Source organism: Ranitomeya variabilis, chromosome 5 (genome assembly GCF_051348905.1).
Source record: "Ranitomeya variabilis isolate aRanVar5 chromosome 5, aRanVar5.hap1, whole genome shotgun sequence".
Lineage (NCBI taxonomy): Eukaryota > Metazoa > Chordata > Amphibia > Anura > Dendrobatidae > Ranitomeya > Ranitomeya variabilis.
The window spans coordinates 252251372-252267184 of NC_135236.1; the positions used below are offsets into that span (position 1 = coordinate 252251372).

At 42.8% G+C, this 15813-nt stretch overlaps 1 protein-coding gene across 1 annotated transcript; it reads right to left on the minus strand.

The window, feature by feature from the left end:
• Positions 1-3134: 3134 nt before the first annotated feature.
• On the minus strand, positions 3135-6389 carry RPP25 (ribonuclease P/MRP subunit p25). Its single transcript, XM_077260983.1, has 2 exons — positions 5966-6389; positions 3135-4883 (listed from the first exon to the last, which is right to left on the minus strand). Exon 2 carries the CDS (start codon positions 4880-4882, stop codon positions 4361-4363), a length of 522 nt encoding a protein of 173 aa, XP_077117098.1. The 5' UTR covers position 4883; positions 5966-6389; the 3' UTR covers positions 3135-4360.
• Positions 6390-15813: the final 9424 nt, after the last annotated feature.

Here is a 15813-nt window from a genome sequence, read left to right on the forward strand (position 1 = left end):
GCCTGTTAGCCCTGTAGTAATACGGGTAAATCCACATAGAGGCAGCATTCGTATTAGTACATAAAAAATTAAATTTATTGTTCAGATTAAAAACATGAGTGGCAAAGAGCAGCAACAAAAATTATTAAAAATATGTCACAATGATAGAGAATGGACGCACATCTAATCAGGCATCCAGGCTCATTTTTGTTGCTTCTCTTTATCACTCATGTTTTTAATCTGAACAATAAATTATTTTTTAATGGAATAATATGAGTGCTGGTTTCTATGTGGTTCTACCCATAATAAAAAAATGGAGACATAGGCTACTCTTTCAAAGCTGAAGCTGCGCATCATTTAGCAGATTGGCATAATAAGTCAGTATACCACTAATCTGCCTTCCTAGTAGAGCTCATTGAGCAAGATGGGTGAGTAGAGAGCTTGGCGAAGAATCTGGTACCATCATCAGTCCAGTTTGGAAAATGCTTAGTATGCAGTTGAATAGTTTTATTTACTGTTGTATAAATTGGTGTTCCCTAACATGTGGCTTTGGCCTTTTACATTTTGCTCTCTAGCTATTGACTGTATTGATGGCACCAGGGATGTCAATGCATTATTGAAATTTTTCAACAGAACATGAAGTATCGTATATAATTGGGTAGATGACACCAAAGTCTGATCATTTCACCATCAATTGTCTCCTGTGTCAGAACCATGTAGTTTGTGCTATTTTCTTCCAGCACTATTACATCACCACTTGAGAATTGCCCTTTAATGCATACATATTCTCACATATAAATAATCCCTACAGAAAGATTATTTTAATAGTCATAAAGATTCAGTCATCATTGCCAAAATCACATACAGGTGAAATAAAAATCATTTGACAGTGGCACCTGTCATGAAGTAAGATATTTGTGGCCTCCCCTCTAACACTCTCGCACCCCTCCAATCTATTCTAAACTCAGCTGCCCGACTAATCCACCTGTCCCCCCGCTATTCCCGACCTCTCCCCTATGTTAATTCCTTCACTGGCTCCCCATTACCCAGAGTCTCCAGTTCAAAACCCTAACCATGACACACAAAGCCATCCACAACCTGTCTCCTCCATACATCTGTGACCTCGTCTCCCGGTACTTACCTACGCGCAACCTCCGATCCTCACAAGATCTCCTTCTCTACTCCCCTCTTATCTCCTCTTCCCACAATCGTATACAAGATTTCTCCCGTGAATCACCCCTACTCTGGAACTCTCTACCCTAACATATCAGACTCTCGCCTACCATCGAAACCTTCAAAAAGAGCCTGAAGACCCACCTCTTCCGACAAGCCTACAACCTGCAGTAACCACCGATCGACCAAACCACTGCACGACCAGCTCTCTCCTCACCTATTGTATCCTCACCCATCCCTTGTAGATTGTGAGCCTTCGAGGGCAGGGTCCTCTCTCCTCCTGTACCAGTTATGACTTGTATTGTTTAAGATTATTGTACTTGTTTTTATTATATATACCCCTCCTCACATGTAAAGCGCCATGGAATAAATGGTGCTATAATAATTAATAATAATAATAATAATAATAATTGAGAGTGCATTTACACCGCTCAAAATGCTTGTTCGTCTGATTAAATGATCTTTTATCTTTTGTAAAAAGTCATCATTCTTGGTAGCACATCTGTGTAAAGAACAATGTGAGAACAATGACAGACTAAGGGTATGTGCACACGTTGCGGATTTTTTTGCAGAAATTTCCTGAAGAAAACCGGAAATTTTCTGCAAGAAATCCGCATTTTTTTTTTGCGTTTTTTTTCCGTTTTTTTCGCGTTTTTTTAGCATTCTGCAAGCGTAATTAGCTTGCAGAATGCTAAAGTTTTCCAAGCGATCTGTAGCATCGCTTGGAAAACTGACTGACAAGTTGGTCACACTTGTCAAACATACTGTTTGACAAGTGTGACCAACTTTTTACTATAGATGCAGCTTATGCAGCATCTATAGTAAAAGAGAGAATGTTTAAAAATAATTAAAAAAATAAAAAAATGCTTATACTCACCCAGACATCTCATCAGCGGCGTCCGTTCGTCTTCCTATAGCTGGTGTGTGCGCGCAGGACCTTCCGTGACGTCACGGTCACGTGAGCGGTCACATGACCGCTCACGACCAATCACAGGACAGTGACGTCATCGGCAAGGTCCTTCGCCGCACATCAGCTACAGGAACCGAAGCGGCAGCATGCAGTGGAGGCGGGAAGACATCGAGGGTGAGTATATCGCTATTTTTTATTTTAATTCTTATTTTTTGACCACTTATATGGTGCCCAGTGCGTGGAGGAGAGTCTCCTCTCCTCCACCCTGGGTACCAACCGCACATAATCTGCTTACTTCCTGCATGGTGTGCACAGCCCCGTGCGGGAAGTAAGCAGATCAATGGACCCCTAGGTGTGCGGAATCCCCTGCAATTCCGCATTTTAATGAACATGTTGCTTTTTTTTCCGCGATGCAATTTTTTCGTGGAAAAAAAGGCTACATTTGCACAAAAAATGCGGAATACACTTAAAATAATGGGAGGCATATGTAAGCGTTTTTTTCGCATTTTTATCATGTTTTTATAGCGAAAAAACGCGAAAAAAACGCGAAAAATACTTAACGTGTGCACATGGCCTAAGACCACATAAATGTCTAGTACTGATCAGTGATCACTGATTATTCTGTGGGCTTCGTAAGCCCAAAAGGCCTGTATAAATAGGCAATTAGTAGCTGATTGGCTGTAGCTTAATGCCAAAAGTCGGATGGTATAAACCCGCTTTTAAAGTGCAAATGCATTGCACGATTATCGGGAACAAGTGTTCTTAGGAATGCTTTTAATATCAATTATCGGTCAATGTAAGCAGGCTGCCAATCACCCATCAACAAGCAAAGCACTCGTTTGTGTGGTAAAATTATATCTTAGCTGGAATTTAAAAAATCTTCATTCTCGGCAGCACATCATCCTGTGTAATCAGGACCTGTGTTGCCAAGAGCAATGACCGTCCATGCACGCAGATCCATTACTGATCTTTCTGTGCGTATCATAAGCGTGGACGGCCTGTCTACACAGGCTATTAAATGACCACCGCTCAGCAATTAAGTAGCGGTGGTGTAAATCTGCCATCAGACAAGCAAGTTAGGGTACCTTTACACAGTGCAATTTTGATCGCTACGACGGCACGATTTGTGACGTTCCAGCGATGCATTTACGATATCGTTGTGTCTGACACGCTACTGCGATCCGGATCCCCGCTGAGAATCGTACGTCGTAGCAGATCGTTTGAAACTTTCTTTCGTCGTCTAGTGTCCCGCTGTGGCGGCATGATTGCATTGTGTGACACAGGTTGTATACGATGTGCGCACAGTAACCAACGGCTTCTACATCGCAAATACGTCATGAAATTATCGCTCCAGCGCTGTGTATTGCAACGTGTGACCGCAGTATACGACGCTGGAGCGATACTTATACGACGCTGCAACGTCACGAATCGTGCCGTCGTAGCGATGAAAATGGCACTGTGTGACGGTACCCTTAAGCATTGAAGCTGATAAGCTTTTATCAAGAAAAACAGACAAGTGTAAGATATGAGTCACTTTGATAAAAATTGTGATAGCTACACAACTGGGTAAGAAGATTTCCAAAACGACTGGCCTTGTGAGGGGGGTTGTATTCTAAATATGCAGTGATTAATACCTCCCAAAAGTAGTTAAAAAAACATCCAGTGTGTCATGGGCGCCCAATGCTGACAGGCATCAGAACACACAGCGCGCCTACATTTGCTGCATACAGTATAAAGGTACATAGTCACATGGGATGTAAAATTAGACAGGTGGGTTAAATGTTATGACTGATTGGTATAAATTGCGGAATCATTCTCTACATACTCATTTCTAATTAGGTTGATGTATATACGTATCATATTTCAGATTTTGGGTTTATTATATACAACGTGATTTACCGTATCTTAATATAATGAGAAATTGTATTTGTGCAACTGAAAATCTTTAAGATTGTTTCAAGAATCTATTAATGCATGCGATTTCTAATTGTTTAATATAGCTAGTATTGTGCTCATATGTAAATGTAAACTATATTCAGATTTTTTTCAATGGAAATATTGCAGTGGAAAAGCTAGAATAAAATCAAATGTTTACCAAGTTGATACCAAGTACCGTAATAGGTAGGATTTTGTGATTTTTAGCTCTACAATCATTGCATTGAATACAACTGTTTTGTCTGGTTTAAATTGTAATGGTCACTGATGCAACCCAAACTATCCCATCCTATCCATTAGTTTGCAATTGGGATATAGCATGGGTATTTGTGAGGTATTCCCACAATGTTTTTTCAAGTTTTATCAGTTTTCACCTTCACAAGTTGTATTTGTCTTTCTCTTTTTGGAATCTGATGAACCATGTAATTCAAGCATCCTCTTTCCAATCTCTCCTGTAGGAAGATTCTCAGGGGGTTGGTAACCATCTTGTGGATCCAAGGGATACTTAGACAGTAGTATATAAATGGAAGGACAATTTTTGTAAACAGTTATACATGGAACTGGGTTCTTAATGACTGGACCCTTCTGCTCCCATTCTTCCTGCAAAGTTTTGTACTGTATCTTGGTGATTTGATGTAGACCACCTACTTGCCTTTTCAATATTTCCGCACAGGTAATGGCTTTAGTAACAGCTTGACCATAGGCTCCAAAGATAATCTGGCCAGTTCCCTCTGATGCCATGTAAGATAATGCATATCCAACTAAATTACGGATTTTGCTGCCTTCCTTCACCCTCATCTGTGCCACATGTGGATGAAGGTCCTTGAATGGTAGGGATTTCTCTTCATCTTCAACAATAATTTTCACCCGACGTAAGTTTTCCATTCTGAACAAAGAGACAGGATATAATTTGAAGTATTTTCCAGCCACAGAATGAAATGAACTACAGTAGAAATTTGTTTTAAAACAAAGAGGTCACCTTTTGACTGAATATCTACCTCAGCTGGAAGATGAATGACAGCTGCAAAGAAAGCTCGGAGGGAATATGAACTCTCTCTGCTAATGACAACACATGAATGCTAAGCAAATGTGTGCCTAATACTCAAAGAGACAACACGCCAAATATCCAGATGATAGCTATCGAGAACATGCAAAACCAAGGCAATTGTCTACTGTAGAGTGTTAATAATGATTAATATGGAAATATGACTTAGAAGGAATATATGGATTTCTATGATCATTCCGACAAAAATAATATTTTCTATCATCCTGCATTGCTGCCTAACTTGAATATACGGAAAAACATGAAGAGGGTACAGGATCATTTGCAAAATAAGTGTTTGCAATTGTTGAAATGTCATATTGTAATGTTTTTCTTATGACTAGAGTAAAGTACTTAGTATTAACATAAATATGCATAGAGATTCGAAACGTGGGTAAGGTGCACATTGCTCCAGTACATCTACTTGATATCTTTTTGTATATTTCTTTGTAGTACTTTACTGACTCAAGATTATTTATTCATTTTTATCTGTGAAGGTATCAACTATTTCATTGTTTGTCTTCCAGGTAGCATTTTTATGTATTTTCTTCTCTACATCCAATACACATAGGACGTACAATTATGGAGCGTCTCTTAAAGGTGTTTAGATAAAATAATTCTAAGACCTATAAAATATAGGGGTCATCTTTGGTTAGTAGTTGCTGGCTCAATGGGTATTATTGTTGTTATTCAGCACTGGGGTCCTGGGATTGAATCTGACCAGGATATATTCTTCATAGAGCCAACATTGCGCAATTGTGTGGTGTGGGTTTTTGTGATTCGGCTTGCTATGGAATTGGCACATGTGTGATAACTTGGGCTACATACATATGATCAAGGGTCCCATTGGAGACATGGGCTGATGTGAGTGCATTTGCTGTACAGAATATCTACAATGGCTTATAAATAGTAAAATAAGCACTTACTTGGTTCTCAAGGCTCCTTTATGTTCTTGAGAAAAGATCTCCAAGAATGCGTCTTTCCGTGAATTTCTGGCTATGAGTAAGGGACATACGACTTCACAGAAAGTTGCCTGGAGCTGTTCAAGTATTCAGAGCATTTCTGTCCTTTAATTTCTTAACTTCAGCTTTTCCTTTATGACTTCTATGGGCATGCTCTTTTTAGCAGTCTCTATTGACTGGCGCCTACCGAGCTGAGGGATTTGCGGTCTTTCTGCTATCCTCTAGCATTATCAGCAAATAGGAGTTGTTGAGCTCCTGTCACTTCTCCTTCTGTGCTCCTCGCTCTGTGACCACACTGCTGTGTCTGATGCACTTAGTCAGAGACCCTCCTCCCTCTTCTTCTCTATACTGCGCTCTACAATAGTAGCTGTGAGGGGAAGAAGCATCAGGGCTGTTACTTCAATTCAACCACTGCTAGTGGAATGGAAAAGCATAGAGATTATTATCTTTAATTATACCCCTACTATATAGACAGGCTTAGCCGAGCTGTATAATCATCTTGTCTAAGTTGCATTTTCACTCTCTTACCTTCTTTTCAGCATTGCTGTCTGCCTGTTTTTTTTTTTATTCTCAAACCTGCATGTTCTTAAATCCGCTCTTCCATTCCACAGCTAAATGATTCTCCCCTAAAGCCGCCTTCTCCCTTGATAAATAGGACTTTCAGTACTTTCTTGTGCGTATCTTCCACTGTCCTAATCTTTCTGTATAAGCCCTTCTTCTTCATTTCGCTTTTTCATTGTCATTATAGTAAACATAAAATTTTCGAATTTTTGGCTTTCTTCTTTTTTTTGGCTTGCCAAGTCCCACTGTTAGGAACTTTGTTTTACAACCCCACTGTTACTTTTCTGTCTTGAAGATCTTGTGCAAGAAACCTCTGATATATACAGTACTTTTGCCAGTTGTTACTGTATAGTCATGGTAAAAACCTATACCGCTGTGCACTCTAGTTTTTACTGGATGCCTCTGTATTTATTGTATAGTCTGCAGCACTATTGAATGTAGCAAAAAATTAGTATCTCTGACATATAATGGCGTGACATAGGCCAAAAGGCCACTCTACGAGCCTATGGGTGCATTTGATGTGTCTGCCAGTAGTTTAGGAGGGACCTACAATGAGAGCACCAAGTGCTTTACGCGTGCATTAAGCCTGTCATGTGAATTTTTAGCCAAGTCTGGAGAGTTGCTTAAAATTACCATGAAAAAATTAGGTAACAGGCCACACCTAACCGTGAAATGTCTTATCAGGCAATTATCCAATGACTTTTGAACCTATGAAAATGGTGAGAAAAAGTAAAAAATGTCTGTAATGCCTAAGCAGTTTATGCAGTATTTTTGTAAAACTAAATAGATAAATTAAAGTTTTTTCCCCAATATATTAAAGGTTCTTTTTCCAAAATATTAATCACAGATTAGAGTCTTAGGCTATGTGCACACGTTCAGGATTTCTTGCAGAAATTTCCTGAGCAAAACTGGACATTTTCTGTAAGAAATCCGCATGCATTTTCTGAGTGTTTTTGACGCTTTTTTTGCGCGTTTTTGACGCTTTTTATCCCGGAGCGTCCCAATGCATTAAATAGCGGAAAAAAACGCAAAAAATCTGCAAAATTAATGAACATGCTGCGTTTTTTACCGCATCATGTGCACAAAAATTGTGGAATGCATTCTAAATGATGGGATGCATAATGTATGCGTTTTTATAGCGAAAAAAAACGCAACGTGTGCACACAGCCTTAATGTCTTAAAATAAATAAAGTTTTCAAATCTAATCAATTTCCAAAAATGCCTGCTGCTCTGGATATCACCCTCTGAAAACCTGCATGTCAGAGGCTTTTGCCTGCCTGGTTGGCAATGGATACGTCCTGTAGTTCTGCAGATCGCACATGCTCAGTAGATACCTGCTATTCTTTTGTAGTGTAGGTCTTCTTACTTTGCAGAGAGGCAGTGCATGTGTGATTACCTGTCCTCACTGAACAAGGTAGATATGAGCACAATGTGCCCGCTTCTGTCAGAGGAGGAGCATCTGTCCTCTTCTCCAACTGCACCACTCAGCTGTGTTACAGACAAAACAGAGCAAGTGCAGAAGTACCAGCCACTAAACTATTAATATTTCTTCTCATTAAAACATTAATATTTATATGCATATTTGTTCATGAATGCCTCCTGAGTCAGGCCATGTTCACACATTGAATATTTGGTCCGTATTTTACCTCAGTATTTGTAACCAAAACAAGAAGTGGAGCAAACAGAGGAAAAGTATAATAGAAACACGTCACCACTTCTGTATTTATCTGAACTAATAGTTTTGTGGGGGCACCACAGGAAATAGTACCCTGGGATCCTATCCTTGACCTAAAAAACGCATAAGCACTAAGAAACAAGTACATCCGCTTTCTTAGTGACTGGTCTTGCTAGCATGGGGTATCATGTATAACATTTTGGGGCTATGGTATTGGCTGGTTTATTAGCTGGGTGTATTGCATGTATGGGTCCGGTTTAAAGATATAGATGCATGTTAATATCATTACTCTGTCTACTATTTATTTATAGTCTTAGGCCATGTGCACACGTTCAGTATTTTTCGCGTTTTTTTCGTGTTTTTTCGCTATAAAAACGTGACAAAAACGCGAAAAAAACGCTAACATATGCCTCCTATTATTTACAGTGTATTCCGCATTTCTTGTGCAAATGTTGCATTTTTTTCCGCGAAAAAATCGCATCGCGGAAAAAAAAGCAACATGTTCATTAAAAATGCGGAATTGCGGGGATTCCGCACACCTAGGAGTGCATTGATCTGTATACTTTCCGCACGGGGCTGTGCACACCATGCGGGAAGTAAGCAGATTATGTGCGGTTGGTACCCAGGGTGGAGGAGAGGAGACTCTCCTCCACGCACTGGGCACCATATAATTGGTAAAAAAAAAAGAATTAAAATAAAAAATAGTGATATACTCACCTTCGATGTCTTCCCGCCTCTCAGGTGCATGCTGCCGCTTCGGTTCCTATAGCTGGTGTGCGGTGAAGGACCTGCGATGACGTCGCGGTCCTGTGATTGGTCGCGAGACCGGTCATGTGACCGCGACGTCATGGAAGGTCCTGCGCACACACACCAGCTATAGGAACGGACGCCGCTGAGGAGATCAGCTGTCTGCAGGTGAGTATAAGCATTTTTTTTATTTTTTTTATTATTTTTAAACATTCTATCTTTTACTATAGATGCTGCATAAGCAGCATCTATAGTAAAAAGTTGGTCACACTTGTCAAACAGTATGTTTGACAAGTGTGACCAACTTGTCAGTCAGTTTTCCAAGCAATGCTACAGATCGCTTGGAAAACTTTAGCATTCTGCAAGCTAATTATGCTTGCAAAATGCTAAAAAAGACGCGGAAAAAAACGGAAAAAAAACGCAAAAAAAAAAATGCGGATGTCTTGCAGAAAATTTCCGGTTTTCTTCAGGAAATTTCTGCAAGAAATCCGGACGTGTGCACATACCCTTAAAGTGCTGGGGGACCATCTGTTTTCTAGTTTTGTGCACACTTCATGGTCAATAATTGTATTTGCATAGATCAATACCGTGTTCATGTGCAACTTAGCACTATATCTGTATGACCTGTTAGAGGTGTCCCAATCTTTACATCATTTTATTGGTCGAAGGCCGGCGTCACACTTGGCGTAAGACAATACGCCACGTATTATACGTCCGTACTACGGCCGTAATACGGAGAAATGTTCCCAAAATAGTGATCCGTAGTCAGGGTGTGTCAGCGTATTTTGCGCATGGCATCCTCCGTATGTAATCCGTATGGCATCCGTACTGCGAGATTTTCGCGCAGGCTTGCAAAACCGACATCTAATGGATTTATGTGCTCAAATGTTCGGGAAAACATATATACAGTATATATATATATATATATATATATATATATATATATATATATATATATATATATATATGTCATTGTGACACATATATATATATTCTGTATTTAGATTTCAATCAGCGCGATATCTGTGAACAGCCGGTAATTCAATTGCCGGCTTTTCATTTCTCCTGCACAAACCCGACAGGATATGAGACATGGTTTACATACAGTAAACCATCTCATATCCCCCTTTTTTTTGCATATTCCACACTACTAATGTTAGTAGTGTGTATGTGCAAAATTTCAGCGCTGTAGCTGCTGAAATAAAGGGTTAAATGGCGGAAAAAATTGGCGTGGGCTCCCGCGCAATTTTCTCCGCCAGAATGGTAAAGCCAGTGACTGAGGGCAGATATTAATAGCCAGGAGAGGGTCCATGGTTATTGGCCCCCTCGTGGCTAAAAACATCTGCCCCCAGCCACCCCAGAAAAGGCACATCTGGAAGATGCGCCTATTCTGGCACTTGGCCACTCTCTTCCCGCTCCCTGTAGCGGTGGGATATGGGGTAATGAAGGGTTAATGCCACCTTGCTATTGGAAGGTGACATTAAGCCAGATTAATGATGGAGAGGCGTCAATTATGACACCTATCCATTATTAATCCAATTGTAGGAAAGGGTTAAAAAACACACACACACATGATTGAAAAGTATTTTAATGAAATAAACACAGCGGTTGTTGTAATAATTTGTTGTTCTCTCAAATCCATTTGCAGTCCCTCGCTTGGCAACATAATAAACGCACAAGATACATACCTTCTGATGTACTGTCAGGTCCAACGATGTAATCCATCTGAAGGGGTTAACTAATATTACAGGCAGGAGCCCTGCTATAATGCAGCTGTGCTCCGTGCTTGTAATTCCCCTGCGAATGAATGAAATGTAGGTCATTGACCTACATTTCATTCATTCGCGGTGAGGCGCCCTCTGGTGGATGTTCTCATGAACTGCAGCCTGGGAACTTTTTCCCACGCTCCAGGTCATATGAGGACATCCACCAGGGGGCGCATCACCGCGACTGAAGGAAATGTAGGTCAATGACCTACATTTCATTCATTCGCAGGGGGATTACAGGCACGGAGCACAGCTGCATTATAGCAGGGCTCCTGCCTGTAATATTAGTTAACCCCTTCAGATGGATTACATCGTTGGACCTGACAGTACATCAGAAGGTATGTATCTTGTGCGTTTATTATGTTGCCAAGCGAGGGACTGCAAATGGATTTGAGAGAACAATAAATTATTACAACAACCGCTGTGTTTATTTCATTAAAATACTTTTCAATCATGTGTGTGTGTGTTTTTTAACCCTTTCCTACAATTGGATTAATAATGGATAGGTGTCATAATGGACGCCTCTCCATTATTAATCTGGCTTAATGTCACCTTACAATAGCAAGGTGGCATTAACCCTTCATTACCCCATATCCCACCGCTACAGGGAGTGGGAAGAGAGTGGCCAAGTGCCAGAATAGGCGCATCTTCCAGATGTGCCTTTTCTGGGGTGGCTGGGGGCAGATGTTTTTAGCCACGGGGGGGGCAATATCCATGGACCCTCTCCTGGCTATTAATATCTGCCCTCAGTCACTGGCTTTACCACTCTGGCGGAGAAAATTGCGCGGGAGCCCACGCCAATTTTTTCCGCCATTTAACCCTTTATTTTAGCAGCTACAGCGCTGAAATTTTGCACATACACACTACTAACATTAGTAGTGTGGAATATGCAAAAAAAAGGGGGATATGAGATGGTTTACTGTATGAAAACCATGTCTCATATCCTGTCGGGTTTGTGCAGGAGAAATGAAAAGCCGGCAATTGAATTACCGACTTTTCACTAACACCGCTGCGTATTTCTCGCAAGTCACACTGCTGGTCCGTGTGGAATCCGTATTTTTCTCGCCCCCATAGACTTTCATTGGCGATTTTTTTGCGCAGTACGCTGACAAACGCAGCATGCTGCGATTTTGTACGGCCGTAGAAAGCCGTATAATACTGAACCGTAATATACGGCTAATAGGAGCAGCCCCATTGAGAATAATTGTGCCGTATGTTATGCGAGTTTTACGGACGTAGTTTCTGCGCTCTTACGTCCGTAAAACTCGCCAGTGTGACGCCGGCCTAATAATAGGGACCCAGTTGCTGTATTGGTGACTACCAGGTCTTCGGTTGACAGCGTCTGTTAGACTTATTCTGTTGACACCGGTTTCTATTTCAGTGCCTATATACCTACTCGTGGCTATATGTACTAGGCTCTTATATAACTTTTTTGCTATATTCTGCTATTGTTGCTGCTATTTTTTGCACACCATGAGTATGCTGTCCATATAGAAGCCCATGATATCCTAAACTATTTTCCCCATTTGTCTAGCACAGGTGCTTGCCTTATTACAGGCTTTGTGCATTTAAATATTTTAATTGGTTTTAAATGTTCATGTCCTGTGTGATATTGTAATAAAGTTGTGTTGTTTTGGTCTAATCCTTGCATTCTGGTGATCCCCATTTTGTATGGCCTATTCTGTGTCTTGATTCTTAGCACTTCTGTATTTATCACCCACTCCTGGTTTTGGCTTACACATACTGAGGTAAAATACTGACCAAATTCTGAGCGTGTGAACTTAGCCAAACTGTTTATATTGACCACAGCAAGCAATCAGAGCTTAGCTTTCATTATTAAACAGTTCACTTAAAATGGAAGCTGCACTGTGATTGCTGTGGGCAACAGCACAGTTTTTAGAGCTAAGAGAGGACACATAGAGAATGGCCCCAATTAATCAAGATCGGCGTGCACACGCCTCTTATTTAATCCAGGGTTTCTGAAAAGTGGTGTGCGCCTCACCACAAATCTTCTTTCAGTCGGGGACTGGACTAAGCTTTGTGGCATAAGGAACACCCCAGTCATCATGAATTTGGCAAGTGGGGGGTTGTCATACCCCTGTTCCTCCCAAGCTCCGTCCACTTTGTGAGAGCTGAGCAAAAATGGTGTGAGAATGCCATAAGTCGTAAAATTTTAGCACTGACAACATTTTGTGACTTTTCAATGCTTCTAGTGTAAAGTCTTTGATAAATCTGGACCAATGTATCTAGAACACACATAGAACTGCATAATGGAGGGTTACAAACCTTTACACAGAATGCTAGGGAAAGACAAGAATGATATTTATTTAGAGAGCCTGGAGAAGAAGCAGTGTGCTTGAGTTAAGGTACCGTCACACTAGGCGATATCGCCAGCGATCCGTGACGTTGCAGCGTCCTGCATAGCGATATCGCTATGTTTGGCACGCAGCAGCGATCTGGATCCTGCTGGGATATCGCTGGTTGCAGGGAGAGTGGACGAACTTTCTTTCGTCGCAACTCTCCCGCTGACATCGCTGGATCGCCGTGTGTGACGCCGATCCAGCGATGTCTTCACTGGTATCCATGGTAAACATCGGGTTACTAAGCGCAGGGCCGCGCTTAGTAACCCGATATTTACCATGGATACCATGGTAAAAGTAAAAAAAAAAACACTACATACTCACCGTCTGTTGTCCGTCACGTCCCCTGGAGCTTGCCGTACTGACTGTCTCAGCGCCGTCCGGCCGTAAAGCAGAGCCCAGCGGTGAACCTGCAGTAACAGCGGTTCACCGCTGGGCACCGCTGTTACGGCCGGCCGGCGCTGAGACACAGTCAGTGCGGCAAGCGCCGAGGGACATGAAGGACGACAGAAGGTGCGTATGTAGTGTTTTTTTTTTTTTTTTACATGGGGACTTCGGCATCGCTGAAGACAGTTTCAGCGATGCCGAAGTCGCTTGGTCGCTGGAGAGAGCTGTCTGTGTGACAGCTCCCCAGCGACCACACAGCAACTTACCAGCGATCACGTCGCTGGTCGCGATCGCTGGTAAGTTGCTTAAGGTGCCGTTACACTAAGCAACTTACCAGCGATCGCGACCAGCGACGTGATCGCTGGTAAGTTGCTGTGTGGTCGCTGGGGAGCTGTCACACAGACAGCTCTCTCCAGCGACCAAGCGACTTCGGCATCGCTGAAACTGTCTTCAGCGATGCCGAAGTCCCCATGTAAAAAAAAAAAAAACCACTACATACGCACCTTCTGTCGTCCTTCATGTCCCTCGGCGCTTGCCGCACTGACTGTGTCTCAGCGCCGGCCGGCCGTAGCAGCGGTGCCCAGCGGTGAACCGCTGTTACTGCAGGTTCACCGCTGGGCTCTGCTTTACGGCCGGACGGCGCTGAGACAGTCAGTACGGCAAGCTCCAGGGGACGTGACGGACAACAGACGGTGAGTATGTAGTGTTTTTTTTTTTACTTTTACCATGGTATCCATGGTAAATATCGGGTTACTAAGCGCGGCCCTGCGCTTAGTAACCCGATGTTTACCATGGATACCAGTGAAGACATCGCTGGATCGGCGTCACACACGGCGATCCAGCGGTGTCAGCGGGAGAGTTGCGACGAAAGAAAGTTCGTCCACTCTCCCTGCAACCAGCGATATCCCAGCAGGATCCAGATCGCTGCTGCGTGCCAAACATAGCGATATCGCTATGCAGGACGCTGCAACGTCACGGATCGCTGGCGATATCGCCTAGTGTGACGGTACCTTAAGTGTAACGGCGCCTTTAAGGCCCCGTCTCACACAGCGACGCTGCAGCGATACAGACAACGATGCTGATCGCTGCAGCGTCGCTGTGTGGTCGCTGTGTGGTCGCTGGGGAGCTGTCACACAGACAGCTCTCTCCAGCGACCAACGATCAGGGGAACGACTTCGGCATCGTTGAAACTGTCTTCAACGATGCCGAAGTCCCCCTGCAGCACCCGGGTAACCAGGGTAAACATCGGGTTACTAAGCGCAGGGCCGCGCTTAGTAACCCGATGTTTACCCTGGTTACCAGCGTAAATGTAAAAAAAAACAAACAGTACATACTCACCATCTGTTGCCCGTCAGGTCCCTTGGTGTCTGCTTCCTGCTCTGACTGAGCCGCCGTACAGTGAGAGCTGAGAGCAGAGCGCAGCGGTGACATCACTGCTCTGCTCTCACTTTACGGCGGCTCAGTCAGAGCAGGAAGCAGACGCCAAGGGACCTGACGGGCAACAGATGGTGAGTATGTACTGTTTGTTTTTTTTTACATTTACGCTGGTAACCAGGGTAAACATCGGGTTACTAAGCGCGGCCCTGCGCTTAGTAACCCGATGTTTACCCTGGTTACCAGTGAGGACATCGCTGGATCGGTGTCACACACACCGATTCAGCGATGTCAGCGGGACCTCAACGATCAAAAAAAGGTCCAGGCCATTCTGACACGACCAGCGATCTCGCAGCAGGGGCCTGATCGCTGGTACGTGTCACACATAGCGAGATCGCTACTGAGGTCGCTGTTGCGTCACAAAACTTGTGACTCAGCAGCGATCTCGCTAGCGATCTCGCTATGTGAGACGGGGCCTTTAGAGACGTAATTAGATTATAGGGAGTTTGAAAAAAAAATTAGATTCTTGGATAACCTCTTTAAGTTATCACCTATTCATCCTGAAAATAAGGCTGTGGAACCCAGGAAATGGGGAGCCCCATCTTGAATGGAACAAAGCTGCACATGCCCGAGCACCACTCTATTCATTGTCTATGAGACTACTAGAAATAACTGAGGCTGTACTTGTCTTTCTCTGGCAGTCCCATAGAAAATTAATTTGACTGAGTAGAGTTCAGGCATGTTTATCTGCACTCCATTCAAGATGTGGCTCCCCTTTACTTGGGTTCTAGAGCCCCATTCTCAGGATAGGTGAGGGTCTAACACAGTTTTCCCCAACTTCGCTCCTCAAGAGCCACCGACAGGTCATGTTTTCAGGATTTTCTTAGTATTGCACAGGTGATAGAATTATTGCCTGTCCAGGTGATGCAATCTTCACCTCTG

What these genes read in the sequence shown, in the direction of transcription:
- RPP25 (XM_077260983.1), bottom strand. Translation starts at nt 4,882, where the DNA reads ATGGAAAACTTACGTCGGGTGAAAATTATTGTTGAAGATGAAGAGAAA.